General features: G+C 37.7%; 1 protein-coding gene across 28 annotated transcripts in view; it reads right to left on the minus strand.

Annotated features, from left to right (window-relative positions):
- DLG2 (discs large MAGUK scaffold protein 2) overlaps positions 1 to 19369 on the minus strand; it is a 998396-nt gene that overhangs the window by 362860 nt on the left and 616167 nt on the right. For all 28 annotated transcript variants that reach the window (XM_042024070.1, XM_042024069.1, XM_042024064.1 and 25 more), the window contains one exon: positions 6532 to 6582. In XM_042024070.1, the coding sequence (XP_041880004.1) occupies positions 6532 to 6582 (51 nt within the window). The remainder of the gene's footprint in view (positions 1 to 6531; positions 6583 to 19369) is intronic.

A 19369-nucleotide genomic window follows, 5' to 3' on the forward strand; every position in this document is an offset into this window, starting at 1 on the left:
AGGTCATTGAACTAAAGCAACCAAATTCTGCAGTTGTTTTGGAAAATGTTGACCTGGTATTTCAGTGTCCCATTAGCAGGACTGCACATTAGTTTCTTTCATTGCTAACTCCTGCACAGCCTCAGGTCAAGGCAAGATCTGGTAAGACACAAGAGATGAAAGGAGAACACAGACCTTGCTTCAGCCATTGCATTCAGGGGTCAGAGCCTGCCCTTTCCAGTACTTACAAACCTCTCTGAAGGTGAAAAACAGCCACTGACACAATTGAGCATCAATTCTAAACTCAGATGTGATTGGAATTAGAATGCAGAACAGAATTTCCCGCACAGGGATTGCAAGCACTACACATGTATTTTCAAGGATCTTTCTTAATTTCTTATTTCACAGAACTTTGTTTTATACATACACAGAGAAATACACTACAGAGACTCTATGTGGATACACAAGAGATCAGTATTTCAAATTGTTTGAACAACCATGAAAAAGATGGGATTTTCATCTTCTGTTTGCTGATAACTCAGTACCACAAATAGACACTCCTGCCTCTTCTTGTAGGCCCCTTCCAGGAAAAAAGAATCCTGTGGGTGAGCTTTCCAACAATAAACACCTATAGGTCACTATTCTACTATGAATCTGGTATAAACTAGTCAATAGGAAGGATTCTGTTTTTGAATTATGACTTATTTCAGTCTGAGGCTACTACCACTTAGGAAGCAGGCAAAGCCTATCGAAGACATGTACTAAGGGCACAGAGAAAGCTTTCAACTATAAAGAAATCATTTACAGTTCTGCAAAAATAAACACTCAGAGAGCAACTCTGAATTTGGTGGAGCTCATCAGGTACCTGAGGGACACTCACTTTAAAAGATTTACTTTCTCCTGTTGGAAGATGCCAGACTACTCCACTGGGGCTGTTGATAGTTGGATATTGATTTGTGCACTCTGGGTTCTCAAAAGGCATCTACGGCATGCACTTTTAAACTGTGAAAATACCTTTTCCTAGCAGCCATTTCCTGACCACTCCCTTCCACTCTGTTAGATTTCTGAAACAATTAAAGGAGGACTTTCTTGGCACTGTGGTGTCCTGCAGTCTCAGTCCTGGGACGTCAAAGCAAATTGGTGCATGAACTGCTGTCTAAGACCTTAAAAAAGGCAGAAAGATTCACTACTGACTAATAGTGAAAACCTTGTTTCCCAGTGTGGCAGGGGGAGGGACCTCAACATCCCAGACATACAAAAAAATGGTGATCTTGGCTGGTGACAGGCTGGACATGTCCTGAGCGTATCCTGGACTGCACACAAAACAGGGTGGCAGGTGATCAAGGCAAGTGATTCTGCCCCTCTGCTCTGGTGAGACCCCACCTGGAGTGCTGTATCCAGCTCTGGGACCCCAACATAAGAAGGATGTGGATCTACTGAATTCAGAGGAGACCATAAAGGTGATCAGAGGGCTGGAGCACCTCTCCTGTGAAAACAGGCTCAGAAAGCTGGAGTTGTTCAGCCTGGATAAGAGAAGGCTCCATGGAGATCTAAATGCAGCCTTTCAGTACCTAAAGGGGGCTTGTAAGAAAGATGTGGACAGACTTCTTTTTAGCAGGGTCTGTAGATGTAGGACAAGGGTTTTAAACTACAAGAAGGTAGATTTAATCTACATCTAAAGAAGCCAGTTTTTAGAATGAGAGTTGTGAAATATTGGAGGAGGTTGCCCAGAAAAACTGTGGGTATCTCATCCCTGGAAACATTCAAGATGATGTTGGATGGGGCTCTGAGCAACCTGATCTAAGGGAAGCTAGATTGCTCATTGCAGGGGGCTTGGACTAGATGGCCTTTAAAGGTCCCTTCCAACCCAAACTGTTCTATAATTCTATGATCTCTACAAAAACAAGATATATAGATAGGTATAAAAAAATAAGACATCAAGTCAAATTAAAACACTTGTGTTATTCAGTACAATCGAATCTCACTGTCCTTCAGTGTTCAGTGGAATGCACCTGTTTACATCTTTGAAAACTTCTACATAGGAAATTAGTGATGAAAAAAAAATGATTAATAACACAGTAGTGATTATTTTTCAGGTTTACAAGTATCAAAGTAATTAAAAGCTGAGGCTTGTAATAAATTATTTCCTGAAATGTACAAGGATTTCTTTTTCCACTGCTTCCTCAGGATTTTTAAATTTTAGCCTTTAAGCCATAATTTCACAGAATACTCTGAGTTGGAAGGGACCCAAAAGGATCATCGAGTCCAACTGTTGGGTGAATGGCCCATATGGAGATCAAATGCACAACCTTTGGTGTTGGTGTTTTTAGTACCACGTTCTAACCAACTGAGCTCATCAAAGCTCACTTATGACTAGTTTTAGCCTTTCTAGTTAAGATCTTAAGAAGTCCTTCAATCTGGTGAAATGTAGAAACCCAACCTTTTAGAGAATGATAATCTTGGAGCAGAAAAATTAGATCTTCTGACGGTGGTTCTTGATGTCACTGAACTATCAAGTCAAAGGAAAGAAGAGACAAACTAGATTTTTAGTTTCTCCACTGAACAGAGCACGTGGTGAATACAGAGTTAAATTTATCAGAGTTAACACAGCAAACTCCAAGATGATAAATCATTATTGAGAATTTACTCTTTTGGAAGATGATTCTATGAATATATTTTACCTGATTTTCTAAGGAAATAATTATGCTATGTGAGCATTCAGGCCTTTCTCTCCGTCAGCTGTAGTGAGACAATAGGCAATTGCAATGAAATCTGAAAAAGTGAGGAGGAAATGAAACAAGTTCCTAAAAATTTTGTAAAACAATATGGTTCATTAAAAAACAGGGACATTCTGCAGTGTAACCTGAAATGTTATGACAGGCCAGAAAATTCAAAGGAGTATAAAAGAAGAAGAAATAGAGATGCTTCATGCATGTCTCAACCTTGGGAAAATTCTCAGTCAGAGCTCAACCTGTTCAGATACCAGTTATTTAATCTCAGGATGCAAATGCACTGGGTACTAGATGTCTTTAATTCCAGTGTTGATAGAATTTAATTTTTCTGAACAGTCTATTCCACAAAAACTGTGGAAGTCTCCTTTTATACAGATAGAGAATGACAATATGTACTGAACATGAAAAGAATCTATGAAAACAGCTTTACTAATCATAAATGTCCTCTTTTTGTCTAAAAAGCAGGCAAGGTTAGATGAGCAAAAAGATTCTGAGATCCGAACTCAGATTTTGAACTCAGCATGAATCCAATACAAGTCCTTAAGTGACCCATTGTCTTAACTTTTCTTCAGAGTAAGTATTTATATTGCCTGATATTCCAACCCCTATTAAAATTCTTTCTTCAACATCTGTCTCCAAGCACAGCACTTGTACCAAGGAGTCAATCAATTAAAACTTTCCTCCAGCTTAGGGAAATTGGTTAGGCTTTGTACCAGAGACTATTTGATTATCTCTTACACTGACCACTGATTTGCAAATGCCAGTCAGTCTCTTGATAGTACTGGGCATAGTTTTTTCAAGTCCTTCAGTAATGGAAGACTAACATCACTGCACTAATATGAATCATTTTATGTAGAGTTTCCTTTTTAAAATTTCCTTAATATTCAAGCCAGAGCAAGGTAATGTTTTGAAGGATTTTGAAGAATTTTGTCTGAGTGTGCATTTGGGCACTGTAGTTTTTTATGAATCACAAAGTTAGTCTACACCTGGATCTGTATTTTATGCTGGTGAGTTAGCAGAGAATCTCACATATTCTCTGAGGTATCTAAAGGAATTTAAACTGTCTTATTTTTTTTTTCACATAAGAGAATTTGTTTGATTTCTCTTAACTCTGTAACTGTTATTCAAGTGTGTTTTTATGAGAGCTCTAAATGATTTAACAGCGAGCTCAGAGATTGGTGAAGGTACCTGATAAGTGGCTGGCACAACTGAAGAGTAAAAGGATAGGAGCGTCCACTAAAGAGAGGGCTGACAGGGGTGCACTTACAACTTCTTTAACTCCTGGAGCAGCACTGATCACAGATTTAAGGTGGATCTGCCTCAAATTAATTGTCTATGTCAGGTCTCACTGAAGCCTTTTAATCTCAAATCTCCAAGTATTTTTTAACTGCAAACTAGGGCACAACATTTTAAATAGAAACAACTGAATAACATTATTTCAAAGAGAAAAATTTTTTTAAAAATCTTTCCTCACAAGCCCCCTGTAACCTTGCAGTCAACTTCTTGGTACACCAGCATGGTCTTGGTCAGCTCAGGGATGCTCAGCCAGCCCTGCCCTTTCCTTCCGACCAGACCATTGGCAGGGTTTGCTCTTGGCATTTTTGGGACCTTGCTGATCTGCTCCCCAGCTCCACACTGGACACTTTGTGCCAAGGTACACAAAGTAGTATTTTTGCCCCAAGAGATGTCTCCATCTCTTCACAGTGGGGCAAAGCCAGTAACTCTCTTCAGGAATCGGTCCCACAAATCCATGTCACCTATGGATGAAGGTGATGACCTAATAATTAAATTAATGGTGTCTATAGAGACTGGGAAGTGCTCTGAAGTAATCAATCCCATACCACCTTCCCTTTCATTCTATTATTAATAAAAAGCAGGTAAGAGTGCTAAAGCCCTATTATACTCTCAATATTTTTTTTTTTTACATTGTAAAATCCTTTAAATTATACTGACCATTTCAAAATGTGTAAAAATTTCATGAAGAAAATCATTGATGGTTTTGGGGATGCAGAATTCTGCGACTTGAATAACTGGACTAAAATGTAAAGTTTATTACTAGCTGTTTGATATGGGCAAACTACATTTTTCTCTCTCAACAGCAGCAACTTTAATAGCTTTGCCATTAAATACAGAAAGATAATTTCCCTCTAAGTTCTAAAAGCAGTTTAGTGGAAGAAAATGGATAATCAACATGGAGAGTATCTTTTTTTCTGAAAACGCTTTTAGTCTGACATGAATGACAGCTATTTAAAGGCAATCACTTGTGGTTTATATCTCACACAAAAACCAGAAGACACAGTACCCTGCCTTTGAGACAAAACACTGATACATGTGACAGAACATATCAAGCAGTAGTAATCAGAAGCTACAGATCCAGCAGCATCGAGAAAACAACTGAAACACTGTCCGTGAAGATCTGTATCTCTTCTTCCTATTGTTGTTCAGCCTGTAACTGATATTACACTGCACTATGAGTAAACAATTATCCGCATCTGCCAGGTACAGGAGATGCAAATCACATTCGTTCTGCAGTATGTACACTGGTAACTTCCACATCTGTTAAAAATAAAGTGCTTTTCAAAATATCACCCAGGAGGCATGTGTTCTGTTTTCTGTTCAGTGACCTTTGGAAACTCTAGTCCAATGAATAACTAGTGATGCACAAGTAAGTTGAGAGACAGTAGATAAAAAGTGCCTATAACCTTATATGTTATCTGTTATAAAGATGGCTATGATAAAAAGATATATTGTTCTTTCATAATTTGTAAGAGAGCAAATCAATGAGAACATAAACTTGTATCCCTTTAAGTTGAATGGTTGTGGAATTCATTATCCTGGACAATTAAAAATATAACATGCAGAAAAAGTGCAGTGAATTATATAATTTAAGTATCTAATTTAATGGTAATTTGCTACCTTACAGGAATTTTTTCATATGGCATCAGCCACACCTTGATAAATCTGGACTCACATTCAGTCATTTTATGTAGAAAGAAGCTGAACTGTGCTTCAAGATTGAAAAACTTCACATCCCCAAGATGGTGGTAGGACACTGAAGGAATTCAGCAGTGACATTCTTCTATCCATTAGAAATCTTTGTAAGCATTATGACACATTACAAAGCTTAGACTTTCTTTCTCATACCATTCATGGCCCATTTGGCCTTGATCTTTGTCAAAGTCAGCACTGTAAGGACAACAGTTGTGTAACCAAAAGGCAAGGAAAAAACACCAAATCCAGGGAGACATGGTGCAGCACATATCTCTTTGGTTTTGGTGCTACTTTCAAACCATGTTACCAACAAAGCCTTCACTGCAAGCCCTGATTACAGCTCAGGTAATTCAGCCTTTGAGTAAATGTATCTTTTACACACAGAAATGGTCTATAGCTTTTATGTAGCCACTTGAACATTAAAAAGCCTTTTGAAATTTTTCTTTTGTACTATAACACTACATGTCCTCTATTATGCACATATTCAAGAAAAACAAAGATTTTAAAAGAGAAAACATTCCACAGTTCCAGGTGACAAGCTAAAAAGGGAGTTACCAAGTCACAGAGGCTCTTCACAATAACCAAACACCCAACTGAACACTGACAGAGTTATGGGGAAGAAAAGCATTTTGAATGCAAGTAGCTAAACCTGATAATAGCATGAAGGACTTACTCGTTGCATCACTCACATTTTTATAGTTTAGAATTAACAGTGAACACCTTTATTCAAATTATAAACAATTTTATTCTTAACCAATTTCATAATTAATTCATAATTATTTTTATTACACATATTTTTTTTCTGTAAGAGAGAATAAATCACACTTACCCTCTCCAAAGTAATTTCTTCAAATTCATATTCAATTTCTGTTCCATTGACCTAAAGAAAATAAAATCAGAAAATTCCTTAAATCCACATGGAAGGTAACCTCATAGGCATACTGTGATAGAGTGTTTTTGTGGACTTTGTGCAAATGTTTAGTTTCCAAGGTAATAGTTTCAAGTCAAAACAGAAGACCTGCTTCTAACAGTCTCACAATGGAAGAAAAATTATTTATGCATTGTCTTACATGCTCCAATTTACACTGCAATACATAAACAGTCAGGAAATTCACAGTACTTATATAAAAATCACTCTCTGATACATACACTGAAATACATCTTGTTTACTATATTAACCTAGGGCAAGAACATGACAGAGGACCTTTGCAAGAGACAGCTGAATGGCAAAAAGGCACAGAATGCTAATGTAATTCTTAGGCTGAGTCTCAGTGTCAAAATAAATTAAGCTACAAAATGTAGAGCACCAAAATGGATTGTGCTGGACAAGAAATCTATCAGCTGAAGACACGACACTGATTTAAGCAGTATTCCGAAACCTTGTTCCAGTCTCACAGGGATTTTTTTTATCCCTCCAGGCAACTCACTTAACATACCTTTCTTCCTTTTCTCATTTCTTAAATGGGTAGAGCAGAGCATCTGAGAAAGCCACAAAGGCTCACTATATGGCAAGTAAACTTCAGAGCAATGAAAATATTTCTATCATTAAAATCTCAGAAGACTTTCAAAGCATCACTTCGATACAACTAGTCAGCAATTTTTTGACTTGGCCAGAAGGTATTGATTAATTAAAAAAATATATAAATATGTTAATGATCTTATTTTAGTTTTTGCAACAATGGGATATGGAAAATAGCTTTGCTTTAGTGTTTTACTTAATTTATACTTAATGAAAAAAAAATATTTTTCAAGACCTAAACTGAAGGAAAGCATTGGAATTGACTTCATCTTGGAGGAACAAATTTGTTATTTCTCAGAATAAGAACATTATCAGTCCTCCCCACTCTCAACTGCTAATTTTCTGTATTAGACTCCTAACTGCAATCATAAAACACTGTACATAAATCATTCTTTATCTAGTCAAGCACCTTTCAAAGGTAATTAGGTACTTCTCTTGTGAATATTATAACAAGGTGCATATATCTGCCAAACAAAAGCTTCCTAATAAATCCACCAACTATTTAATTTGTTTACAATTTAAGATCTGATAAACCATGAAATCAGTAATAGAAATACAATCCAGAATCTGTGTTGAAAAGGAAAGAGAGAGAAAACTCCAAACAAACAACTCATGCTTAACAACTGCATGAAAACACAGCATCAGTGAATAAAATATTTAATATGTGGGTTTTTTTAGTTTATTACGATTGATTAATCACATCACACTACACTAAAACCAGAGATGAACAAAAAAATTTTACAACAAGATATTTTCCTGTCCTATGTTACCACTTTAATGCTTTCTGCATAGACTCTTTTATTAATATAGGCAACTTACTAGGTATGAACATCTTTACAGCTATTCCATTTTTCGTCCTTTCTTGTCTAATGATAATGAAATCAAAGCTATCTATAAGTCTCTGTTTTCATGAACTTCTCTTTCATCTTAGGTTGGTGGATAGCTCTGATCTATGTCTTCAATTCCTCAGTCTTGCTCTATAAAGCTGTCTTTGCTTCACTGCTTATAATCGCTTTTCCTTTGCATTAAAAACTCATTAGTGCAGCAAAATGGGAAAAAGAGGGATACGAGAAGTGAGCAACCTCTGTGGAAAGATGAAAGGAGAAAACACAAGCTGAATACTCAGTTTGTATTTGCACACAAACGATGCTTGCTTATGACCATCTGAGGGGTTTCCATTATCATCCACAGTGGCAATTCTGAAAATGCCTTCAATTCAAATTGAAATTAATTGCAGCAGAGATCCATTATCAGGCTCCATAGCAGCAGGGGTGATATGAATTAAAAAGCTGATCTTGATCCAGCTCCTTTTGTTATTTAAACATACATGTCTGCATATGCCGTTCATTGCCCTTTTTTGTTTTGCTGGTTGCTCAGCAAACCAATGCAGTTATTTCATAAAGGATCGAATAAGATTCTGTATCCACCTGAGGCAGGTGGAATGATGGTGTATGCAGTACCATTCATTACTAGCACCATTTTACTTCATATTTAGACTCTCTGGCTGCACCTACACTGCTAAATTATAGTCAGTTTTCAGCCAAGTCTCAGTGCTTAGGGCTGTTTCTGTCTGGAGCCTGCTGGAAGCAAATAGCCAAGGAGTGAGCCAACAGTTACGCAGGAAGAGAATCATGGCTCCAGCACTGGAACTGGCTTGTTGGTGCTCTCATTTAGCAGCATATGGACATACCCTCTGTTTTTGTACATTTTAACTCGACAGTGTCTGGCCTGTCAAAGCACCAAAACAAGCTGTCTGAACCTACAACTTCCATTTCTTGCAAGCAGAGGCAACCTATTCTTGTGTCTCTCTTTACATGAGTTTTCTAGTCCTGCTTTTATATCAGATTGCAGCAAGAACACATAGCAAAAATTACTACAGCCTGAATTATTTTAAAATAACTATGAAAAATTACAGACGTTTTCATACAGTTTTTTCTTCTCCACAATCAAAGAAATTATCAGCATTCTCCAGTTGTTTGGGAAAAAATCTTTCTAAGCTTCCAGTAGTGCACACTTGCCTTGATGGGTATCTTTAATCTCAAGCAAAATTTACATTTGTAATGCTGAAATGTGAGGCAGTCATCTAGCTCTATACTCAAGTGAGAAAAAATAGGCACAGGAAGATCTTAATTCATTTCATCCTCCGGTAGAAATCTCAGGTAGGTGAGACGAATTGTACCCTGAGGTTTCCTTTCACTATGTACAAACAGAGTCTAAAAACGATGTGTGAAGTTTGGTGAGCACTTGCCTTAAATCTGTTTTCTCTGCATTTCTCCTGGCTATAGACTGGTAACAAACTTCTGCTTAAGGGATGCCGTATGTCTTTCATCATTATGCACCACTTAAAGGCCAGATCTCCGGTTTAGCAGCTTTTCCGATTGCTTTTTTGGGCTTGTCTGCACCTGTAACTGGCAGCACATGCCCAGCATGATATCTAGCACCTGCTCCCACAAGCCCAACCAGTCAGGATACCCACAAGGAACAATTCAATCTTTCCCCTTCTCTAAAAGGCAAGAAATGCTGCTGTTGCCTTCCATCTCTGATTTGGGACACTGATGTGCACTCATCTGAGAAAGATGCTCAACAGCCCCTGTGACAGTAAGGGGCACAGGACTGGTAAGGGGTGCACAAGATAATCTCCCTCCATGGGAAGACACAACCAGCTGCATCCCTTCAGGGCACAGGGGCTGGAACCAACACGTGTCTCACCCAGGAACTTGTATTTCTGACAGAAGAAGATACTGCTGACCAGGACAAAATGTAAAAGTGCTACATGGGAGCAGATCAGCATTAAATCTTTAGGTAATTTTGAAGGCCTCTGTTGCATGGCCAAGGTACACTTGCAATGCAAGAAGGTTCTCAGCCTCCTGACCTTACATATGTTCGTGATCCAGAGCAGGATGAATGCAAGGCCCTTCTAGAGTAAGTTAGCAAAATTTAATTAAGCCCCAATGTTTAAAAGAACCCCTTACAAAGGCAAGGTAACAGTTGCCTTTCATTCAGGGCTGCAGCAACTGTTATTCTAGAGGACTCCAAAACATTTGACAAGAAAATGTCTTTAAGAAAGAGAGATGTAATGTATGGTAACTATCTAGACTCCACTATTCAAGAGAGATTCCTCTCGTCGCTATTAAAGTTCACTTATCTTTCTAAGAAGAAAGCACTAGTTACCTTCAAATGACTCCTACTTTCAGGAGAATGAGAAATAAGAAACAGGTAAAGGGAAGTTTTTACATAAAATTTTGTGGAAAATCTGAAATAAAGCCCAGCACACAGAATGCCAAAGTAAGGACGTGACAAACTCAGATTTGTTTGTTCCTTTATGTGAAAACTCTTTCTTTCTAGGAAGCTTCTCTCCTTTACTGCAGTTTAAGGGTGACAGCAGCAGCTGAAGTAGTCCCTTACTGAAAATCAGCTCTACAGATTATGCTAGATTCCTAAAATCCTCAAGAGAAACATTCTGTTGTGTTTTTCATTTTCTGCCACATACTCTGCGACTTCATTAACACTTTTTAAGATATTTTTTCTCATAATAACAATAGTAATTTGATACTTTTATTTTACTTCTGCAATTATTTGATTTGATTGACTTGTTTGTACTTGAAAAGTAAATATTGCGTAATTCTTTCTTGCTATACTTCTACCCTTCTACAACTGCATCCACCCACTCAATAAGATATATATTTCATCATATGAATTTTAATAAGAACTGTATTATGATAGCAGCAACAACATAATCAAAACATGTACAATTTCTACAACTGCAATATTTCAAAACCCTTGCACCTATCCTTTCTAGTAAAAATTGTCATTAGAGTTGTTTGTTATGCTAAGTCTTATTTTCAAGAAGAGATTCTTTTGCCTAAAAATTACATCTGTAGACTTTTATTACAAGCAAAACTAATTTTAATCATATTTAATTGGATATTGTTTTTCAGACAACTGCAAGAAAGAAGACTGCTGCTTCTACTTTTGTTATCGTATGCATAGAAAGATAACTACCCTAACACTGATTTTCATTCAACATGCAAATTTCATTCCTTTGGCTGCATGGTTTCACCAGTTGTCTCATCACCCAAACCTCAGATTGACAAATTCTCATTGTACAAGTAACCTCAGGATATATTTGTCCTTTAAAAATTTCCAATTGGCTGTATAATTAAGATGGTCATAGAATCAGAGAATCATAGAATGGTTTGGGTTGGAAGGGACCTTAAAGATATCTATTTTCAAACCCCCTGCCAGGGGAAGGGACATCTTCCACCAGACCATATTATTTTACATTTCAGAAACAGCAAGCCCATTTGGGTGTCTAACAGTGTTAGACTTGAATAGCCTTCCACAATTTCACAGTTTTGTCAGCAAAACAAAGGAGTGATCCTTATTTAGCCCTTTGACAACCCCAGATTTGGGTTATTTCTTTCTTAATTGTCAAAGGAAAGCTGCTGGTGTTCTTTTGATACTGCTTTTCAAAATCATTACAGGTTTCCTCCCTTATTGCATATAAATAAAAATAGAGAAAACACTCTCCTGGATTTCTCTGCTTTCAAACGTGACAATTTTGTGTTTTCAAACTGCCCTAAAAAGGCTGCCAGAAGGTTTTTCATGCTAGTCTTTATCTGAGTGAGTGCATTTTACGGACTATTTTTAATTAGGGTGCGTAACTAAACCCATTTCCTTCTCTTTACCCATGCCTCCTTTAGGAAACAAGGACAATATGTTAAGTTTTTTTGAACCAAAATTTACCATAACCTAAAACTTTCATGTCATGTTTATGGATCCTTCCACAGATGCACTCGATCACCAGTCACTACATCCTTTAGAGGAGATGTAACCCTCAACACACAATTAGCAGAGCTCCAAGAAGCCAAATCCAGCTTTTGGTCAACACCTGCAAAGATCTGCAGTCATGATCAACTTTACCCTGCTCAAAGACTGCTATATGTGTCTTACATGTGTCTTACATCCTTCAGGACTTAACTTTTAGTCAGCCTCTTCTTCAGCGATCATCACGATACTCACCCTTTCTTCTTCCTGCCTCCCTCACTGTTATCCTGGCTTTTCTTGTTTTCATTCTCTTGGAGAAAATACCCATCTAGCAAGTAACCATTATCACTCTTTGGTTGATTCCCAAATTGCAATTTTATTTTACTCTACCCCATTTCTCAAATCTTGTTCAGAACAGTCATGTTTTCTTACCTATTGTGAATCACCATCCCTCAGCTGTAATCACAACTTCTTATGTCTCCAACTCAGCCTCAACTGCTTTCTGATTTTCATTCCTTTCAGGCTTCTTTTTCATCCTTCTTATTACCTCCCATATTTGTTCTGTTTTTCTCTCACACACAGATGCACACACACATACATATCAATTTAAACCTACTTTATCTAATCCCACTTTATCTAAAACATTATTCATGATTAGCTTTCTACCTTCTCATCTTTTCCAACTAAACTTTAAACACAGACTCCTCCCATGACTCCTATTAAGCCACTCATATACTCCATGCTCCTTGATTCTTTTCACTAATGCTTCACCTGCTTGACCATAGTTTCAAGACCTTGTCAAAATAAGGGATTCTTTTCTGGTTTCCCCACCGTGCTGCTCTCACTCCTCATAATCCTTTTGCTATTCAGCAACAATTTAGATTTGCTTTTTTTAGCTGTTTTGTCACCATAGAGCTGACATTTTCTACAGTATGATAAACAAATGTGCTGATGCCCTTCTCCAAGGTATTCTTATTATTTTATGAGGTTTACAATGAGCCATCAATTTTTCTTTCACCTTCTCTTTGGTTTGTCCATATTCTGACGGAAGCATTATTGTAGGTGTAAGCACTTGATACAGCTAATGCAGACTCAACACCAACTTCCCAGTTTTAGAAGCCTAATGCAGGAGCAGATAAAAGCAGAAATCATGCTTTCAAGTGGGGGTCACAGTAAATGGAAATGAAATTACATCTGTGTGTGAATTCTGTTAAGTCTAGCACTTCCAGCTTGAACAGGGTTAGTACCAACAAAAGAAGAAGAGCGCACAGTTCAGCTTTGGTACTTAGAACCTTCTCTCTTATGCTAAGAAAAATTCATATGTCATCATATTACCTATCTAAAGGCTAAATATCGAAGTTAAGAAGTGATCTAGGGTTTTTGGGTTTTTTTACAGGTACTGGAGAGAGGAATCAAGGCGTGAGGGGGTGATTGATGCCATGTGTCTTTGTCTTTGGATGGAATTGTTTAAAGAACCTGCTTGCCCACTGACTACTATGGACAAACTTAGACTTCTAGAATTTGCATCCTAAAAACATTATTTCTTAAAAATACAGCAGGGAGCTTGGGACTAGGTGATCTTTAAGGACCCTTCCAAACAGCTCTGATTCTATGAAAATTCCTTATTTTTTGTATCTTAAACTTAGAATGTACAGCAGTATGTAAATTTGAAACAGTACATTCCAGAGAAATGGATGCACCAATTTCTTTCTATAAAATCGTATCATTTCTTGTACAATTCAGGCCATTTACTATACAGCTTCAGAAGTTCACAATCACTTTGCCTCTTATTTTTTTCTGTGCTTCTGCCATTGCTGACATGGTAATATATGAGTTATTATAAATGCTCAGTTTGTTAGGTTCCTGGGTCTCTGCTCTATTTCAGATTTAGAAGAAAATCCATCAAACCTTTCAAAAAATTTGAACACTTCATACATTTCTAGAAATTATTTTTCTGGTGTAATCTATCATTCCATACACAAGATACATAAAAATGGAAAATTATTTCATCAACAAAGATTATAAAGTACTTATAAATTCAGACTTGAAGGTAATTTTAATAATGTTTAATACTTTAATTTGCATAATTTGATTTTAAAGGTTGGTAACTGTAAGAGTGTTTAAAAGGCAGAAATTTTTACATGTGGGCTAAGTTTGATTCATTTAAACACAAAATAAAATTTTATCTCAATTTTCAGGAGAAATCAGTAGCATACTAACTGGTACAGTTTTAGGCAAGGAAAGAATAGCACTAATTAACTTCATTCTTTGGTATCCATGACATGTTTATATAGCAATCATATAATGAAATATATGTAATAGACATAACAGGTAGACCACATTTCCTCAATAAATAAATATACAACTGACATAATCTAATCTCTTACCATTTGCTAAATGGGAACATACTCTGACTCATCTTTTTGTGCCTAAAATTGTCTCCTAGTACTTTTGTTTAGGTTTGAGAGTTAATAGTCCTTTCACTGCTCTCTCACCCCATTGCCCATAAAAAAATCACAATCCATGAATTCTCTTGGTTTCTTTTGTTATGTGTTAACTCTAGCAAAAGCACTGAAGGCTGAACTCTACTATCAGTAGCACCAGTGGAATCCCACTGGTGTCACTGGGCTTTTACTTGTGTAACTGAAGTCACATTTATTCATCTGTGGATGTACTTACACCTGCAGGAGGGAGCAGCCCTGAGAAAGTGAAGAAAATTCCTGGAACTAATGATAAAAAGGAATAATAAGGAAAATTCACACACAAAGTACATGTACACTTATAAATACGGATTCCACAGGAGAAGCTTCTTATGCATGACTTAGCTGCTTTACAACTATCTTTACAGCAGCAGAAAAGTTTGCTATTTCTCTTAGAATCTTGGAAGGCTCTTTGGTGTATGTATGGGAAGGGAGACACAGTCCTCTGCACTCTACAACTAAAAGCACAGCAGAACAGCTCCCTCATACCCAATTAATTTTGCTGCAGAAAAAAAAAAAGAAGACATTTTGAGTGGCTGAGGCAAAATCAGCGTTTTTCTGCTCCTCCTCCTAAGCCCAGGGTAAGAAAATTGACGTAACTGTTGTTCACAGGAATTAAGAGTGTACACCCTGAGAAGCAGCTAATGCAGCCTGGCTGATCATCACCAGTCCCAATTTAAGCCAAGTCAATATTCAGCAAACTGTTCCACATGCTTTTCAAGCCTTCCTAGTAGAAAAAAACTGGTTTGCATCAGTTCGAGAGAATTTGAGTTTTCCACAAAAAATTTTTTCAACTTAAATCAAAGGAGAGAGGAAAATATCACTTTCATCCACCTTCAATCAATCTAATTTCTGACACAATAATGAAATATTGAACTTGAAAGTTACTCTGAAAATAATTTTTAGGCATTGCCTTGGTATTCTAAAAAAAATTATTATTTTTAAGATTACCTATTAACATACAACAGCAGAGATGAAAGAAGCTTTACTAAAGAACGGAGGAAAAAGCCAAAAGAAAGCTTGAGAAAAATGCTGACACATAATCCTCTTTGAAACAAGCACAAAAATGTTGCAGTGCTCTCTTGCTTTAAGTAAGCAGTGATGAAAAAACCCATGGTACAAGAAATACTCTAAGAATATTTTTACTACACTAAAATGCACAACTGCAACACAGAAGTACTCTGAAAATGTTTAATGTCACACAATACTACTTTAAAATGTCAAGGATTTCATCAGCTCTCTCCAGAAGTAGAGCATATTTTACCAGTTATATGAAGTACCTTTATTACATTCTCCGTAGGTTTCCTGACATAATGAAACCTGTAATTTCCACATTGAAGCGAAACTATTTGGCTGCAGAGATGTGGAAAGTGTTCTGGTTCTTATCTCAACAATATGTAATGAAGTTAGTGGCTGGTGACCATCATAGCTAGATTTGTGTACAAATCTTCTCCTGGACATCAAATTCTGCAATACGGCCAAGGCCAACAAGGCCACTAACCAGACATTTCACTTGCCATTACTACACTGTACATGCTCCAGCATGTCTGGTCCACAGACAAGTTATTTTTCAGGATTCAATTTATTTCTGCTTCATCCTGGGTTCATCACAGGAGCCATCAGCCCATCAAAGGTGCTCACACACACATACGAGCAGAGAGGCACAAGGACAGGTGGAAAAACTCAGGGAAGCCGCAGCCCCTGGCTCAGGGTGACACCAGTGCTGTGGGTCAGCTGGGGAGGGCATCACTGCCTGTGAGGCTGGGACACCTGCAGGATGCAGGGAACGAGCATCCTGGCATTGCAACAAGACTTAGAAGATTTTTAGGTGAGGAATAAAAGGTGTGGAAAAGGGAAGGATAGAAGTGGTTTAGAGATGGAGAGGAAGAAGTACAGGAATACAGATGGGTAAGTGATTAAAAGGGGCCAGTCACATACAGGCAAGGCCGGTCAGTTCGTTTCCCTGTCTGAGCCCTGTGCCTGCTGATCATCTTCAGTCATATCTTCTATTAAACTCCATTTCTACCTATTTTCTGGGGCAAGAGGTTCTGTGTTCTCTGTGCGTGTGTCTGTGTGTAGTGGTCTGTGGCACCAGCAGCTGGAGTGCATGAGGGTGCCTGTAGCAATGGATGATTGCCAGCAAACATCAAGCTGGGCTAGCTGGGGAGTAGGTGAAGCAGTCAGAAATCTGGGGTGTGTATGTGTAACTGGAAGCAAGACAAGGGTAGAATTTGTCTTCTGAAGGGGTAAGGGATCCAAGGCAACTACCCAGGAGACTTTAGGATCCAGGGGCTGGCTGAGACCCATTTGTATGTGTGTGTCTTTTATTGTGCAGGAGTAAGGGCAAGGATCCAGGGCCAGCTACTGGATGGACTGTGTGTCTCAGCTCAGGAGGGATCACAGTCCCACGGGGTGTGTGTATGCTGGTTTGTGCAAAGGAGTGTGCCAGCAGCTGGACAGCGGTTGCAGCTTCACATGCCAGCATCTGGAACAGCAAGGATCTGGGGCCAAGCATCTAAACCCAGCTCCTGGCAGTTTTCACACCACACACGTGAATATATGTGTACACACAGGGAGGCAGTGGTGGTGCTTTTGTTTGTGTGGGCACTGACTGCTGTGCCGTTCTGCTCAGACACGCGTCTGTCTACCTGAATGTCTTCTGTTTGTCCGTGGGCTTACTGGGAATGCAGGGTCGGCCTTGCTACTGGTTGAGCACACTGGCATGGAGTCCCAACAGCCTTGCTTCCATCAGGCTACCAAATTTAGCAACCCCCGAACATCTTGCAGTAATTCACGCACATGTACTGCAAACATGGCATTTCTTTGTTATCATAGACTACAACTCGATGCGATGCTAAACCAAGAAAAAACTCTTTGCAGACTCGTGTTCGTTGCTATGTATCCCCTATTTTCGCCCAAGCAGAAAGATGAAAAATGTTACAGGAAAAGCTATTCTTACAATCTTTTTGAATCATTCTTCACTAAGAAACAGCAGGGAAAGAGCAATGGCTAGAAAAAATACCTGGAAATAAGAAACTGTGTTCAAAGTGTAAATGACAGTAGACTTTATACAATATTAAAGCTTTAACTTTAGTAAAGCAGGGAAATGTCTACAAAATATAAAGTAACTTGATTTTAGCTGCAGCCAAAAATCAAAAAATGTGGAATTCGAGAACTGGGGATAAAGTCAAGTATAATTTATTTTCCTTCAAAAGATCTGCATATAGAGACAAAGTTCATTGAGACGTGATTGAAACAGGGATGCCCAGTTCTGACCAACCTGTCTTATTGAAGAGATCAGATGAGGATGACTCCTGGAGATTGGTCCTTATTTTGAAAGAAAAATGAACATCTTTCAATAATGTCAAGATATAGGGAAAAGAGTTTCACTAACTAGAATATATTTGTGTCCTTCTGCATGAAATTCAAGTTCTTGGAGAATGAAAGAAGAGCACTTCTCTGACCTATTTTACAAACCAAGCTCAAAGTAATACACAATGCTTCTAAAAAGAAATTAAACAGTATTGAAAGCACCAGCTGCAATATACACCTCTCCTCTAGGGAAAGACCAAGAGGTCATATGGACAGTTAAATATTTTTACTATTTTTAGAATAAGAAAGAGCACTACTAAGATACCAGGTACCTGCTTCTACTAAAGAGAAATGATGCAGTCCAGCATCTTAATTGTGCTTCCCCTGATGGGGGAGACTTTTTAGAGTCTTTGCCATAAGTCAGAGACGAGCAGGACTTCTGTATTTTCTTGGTCTTCAGGTTGTTTATTATATCTTATCAGTAATTCACATGCCGACAGCATAGCATGAAGCAGAGCAAAATACAAAAGGCAAAATACAGGAAAGCTCAAGGCTTTTTAAAGGTAAACTAACCAATGGTCACTAAAATTGTACATTATGAGCTAGCCTTTCACGTAGCCCTGTACTGTGGCATTTTGTGACCAATCATTCTATACTACCAATACTGCAGAAAATGGAGTAGGTGAAGAAGGAGGAAGAAACCTGAAAACTACAAGAATCCCCCATTTTGATGTTTTTTTGCTTTTATCTACTTACTATATTAATAAACCCAAAACCTCTAAATTTTTCACGCTGTGACAATCTTACATAATATTCTATCACCTAGTTCACACCAGTGTAGATTCTAATTCTTCCCAAAGGGTAGGCAATTTTCTCCATGGACGAAGGTCAAAAACAGCATTGTCCAGGGGGGTAGAACCCTTCAAAACAGGCAGAGAAATACTCTCTGCACTCTGGGTTCCCACAGAGAAAGACTATGGTGAAATCAGAGCAATTAATCAATCTTGCACTGTGCACATTATTTGAAAAATTAGCATAGCTCGATAGTTTCAAGATAAATTCACAGTGTGCTATGCTCATCTTTCCATCACCTTTGCAAAGTCTAAGTCCTGAATTTGGACATCAGACAAGATTAATTTTGTTATGACCACACTAATTCTCACTTAAGCTCTGCAAAGAATTAAACAATCACACTTGCCAATATTCAGTAAAGTGCTTCTGCCTAGCAAACATAAAACATAATGTACTCAGCACAAATAATTTAGGACTGAAAAGAATCCAGAACTCTAAACTGTTGTCATTTATGCAGAACAATTTACAGACACAAATTACTCAACAGCTGACTGAATATGTTAATGTAAGATACAAAAGAAACGTGCTTCAATTATCATTTCTCTTTACTAGTAATCTCAACGAAGTGGACATTTATCTCCTATAAGAATCTTTATTTTATATTACTTTCAAACTAAGTCAATCTTCTATAGAAAGTTATGAAGGCTGCAATTTCTAAGATCAGGAAAACAAATATTATCTGTGGCATATTTGGTTTCTCTATGCTAGGTCATCTAAACACTGATTAAAAATGTAAT

The sequence above is a fragment of the Corvus kubaryi genome, unplaced genomic scaffold (genome assembly GCF_017639235.1).
Source record: "Corvus kubaryi isolate FWS band 111438036 unplaced genomic scaffold, C.kubaryi_AGA036_p1.0 37260, whole genome shotgun sequence".
Classification (NCBI taxonomy): Eukaryota; Metazoa; Chordata; class Aves; order Passeriformes; family Corvidae; genus Corvus; species Corvus kubaryi.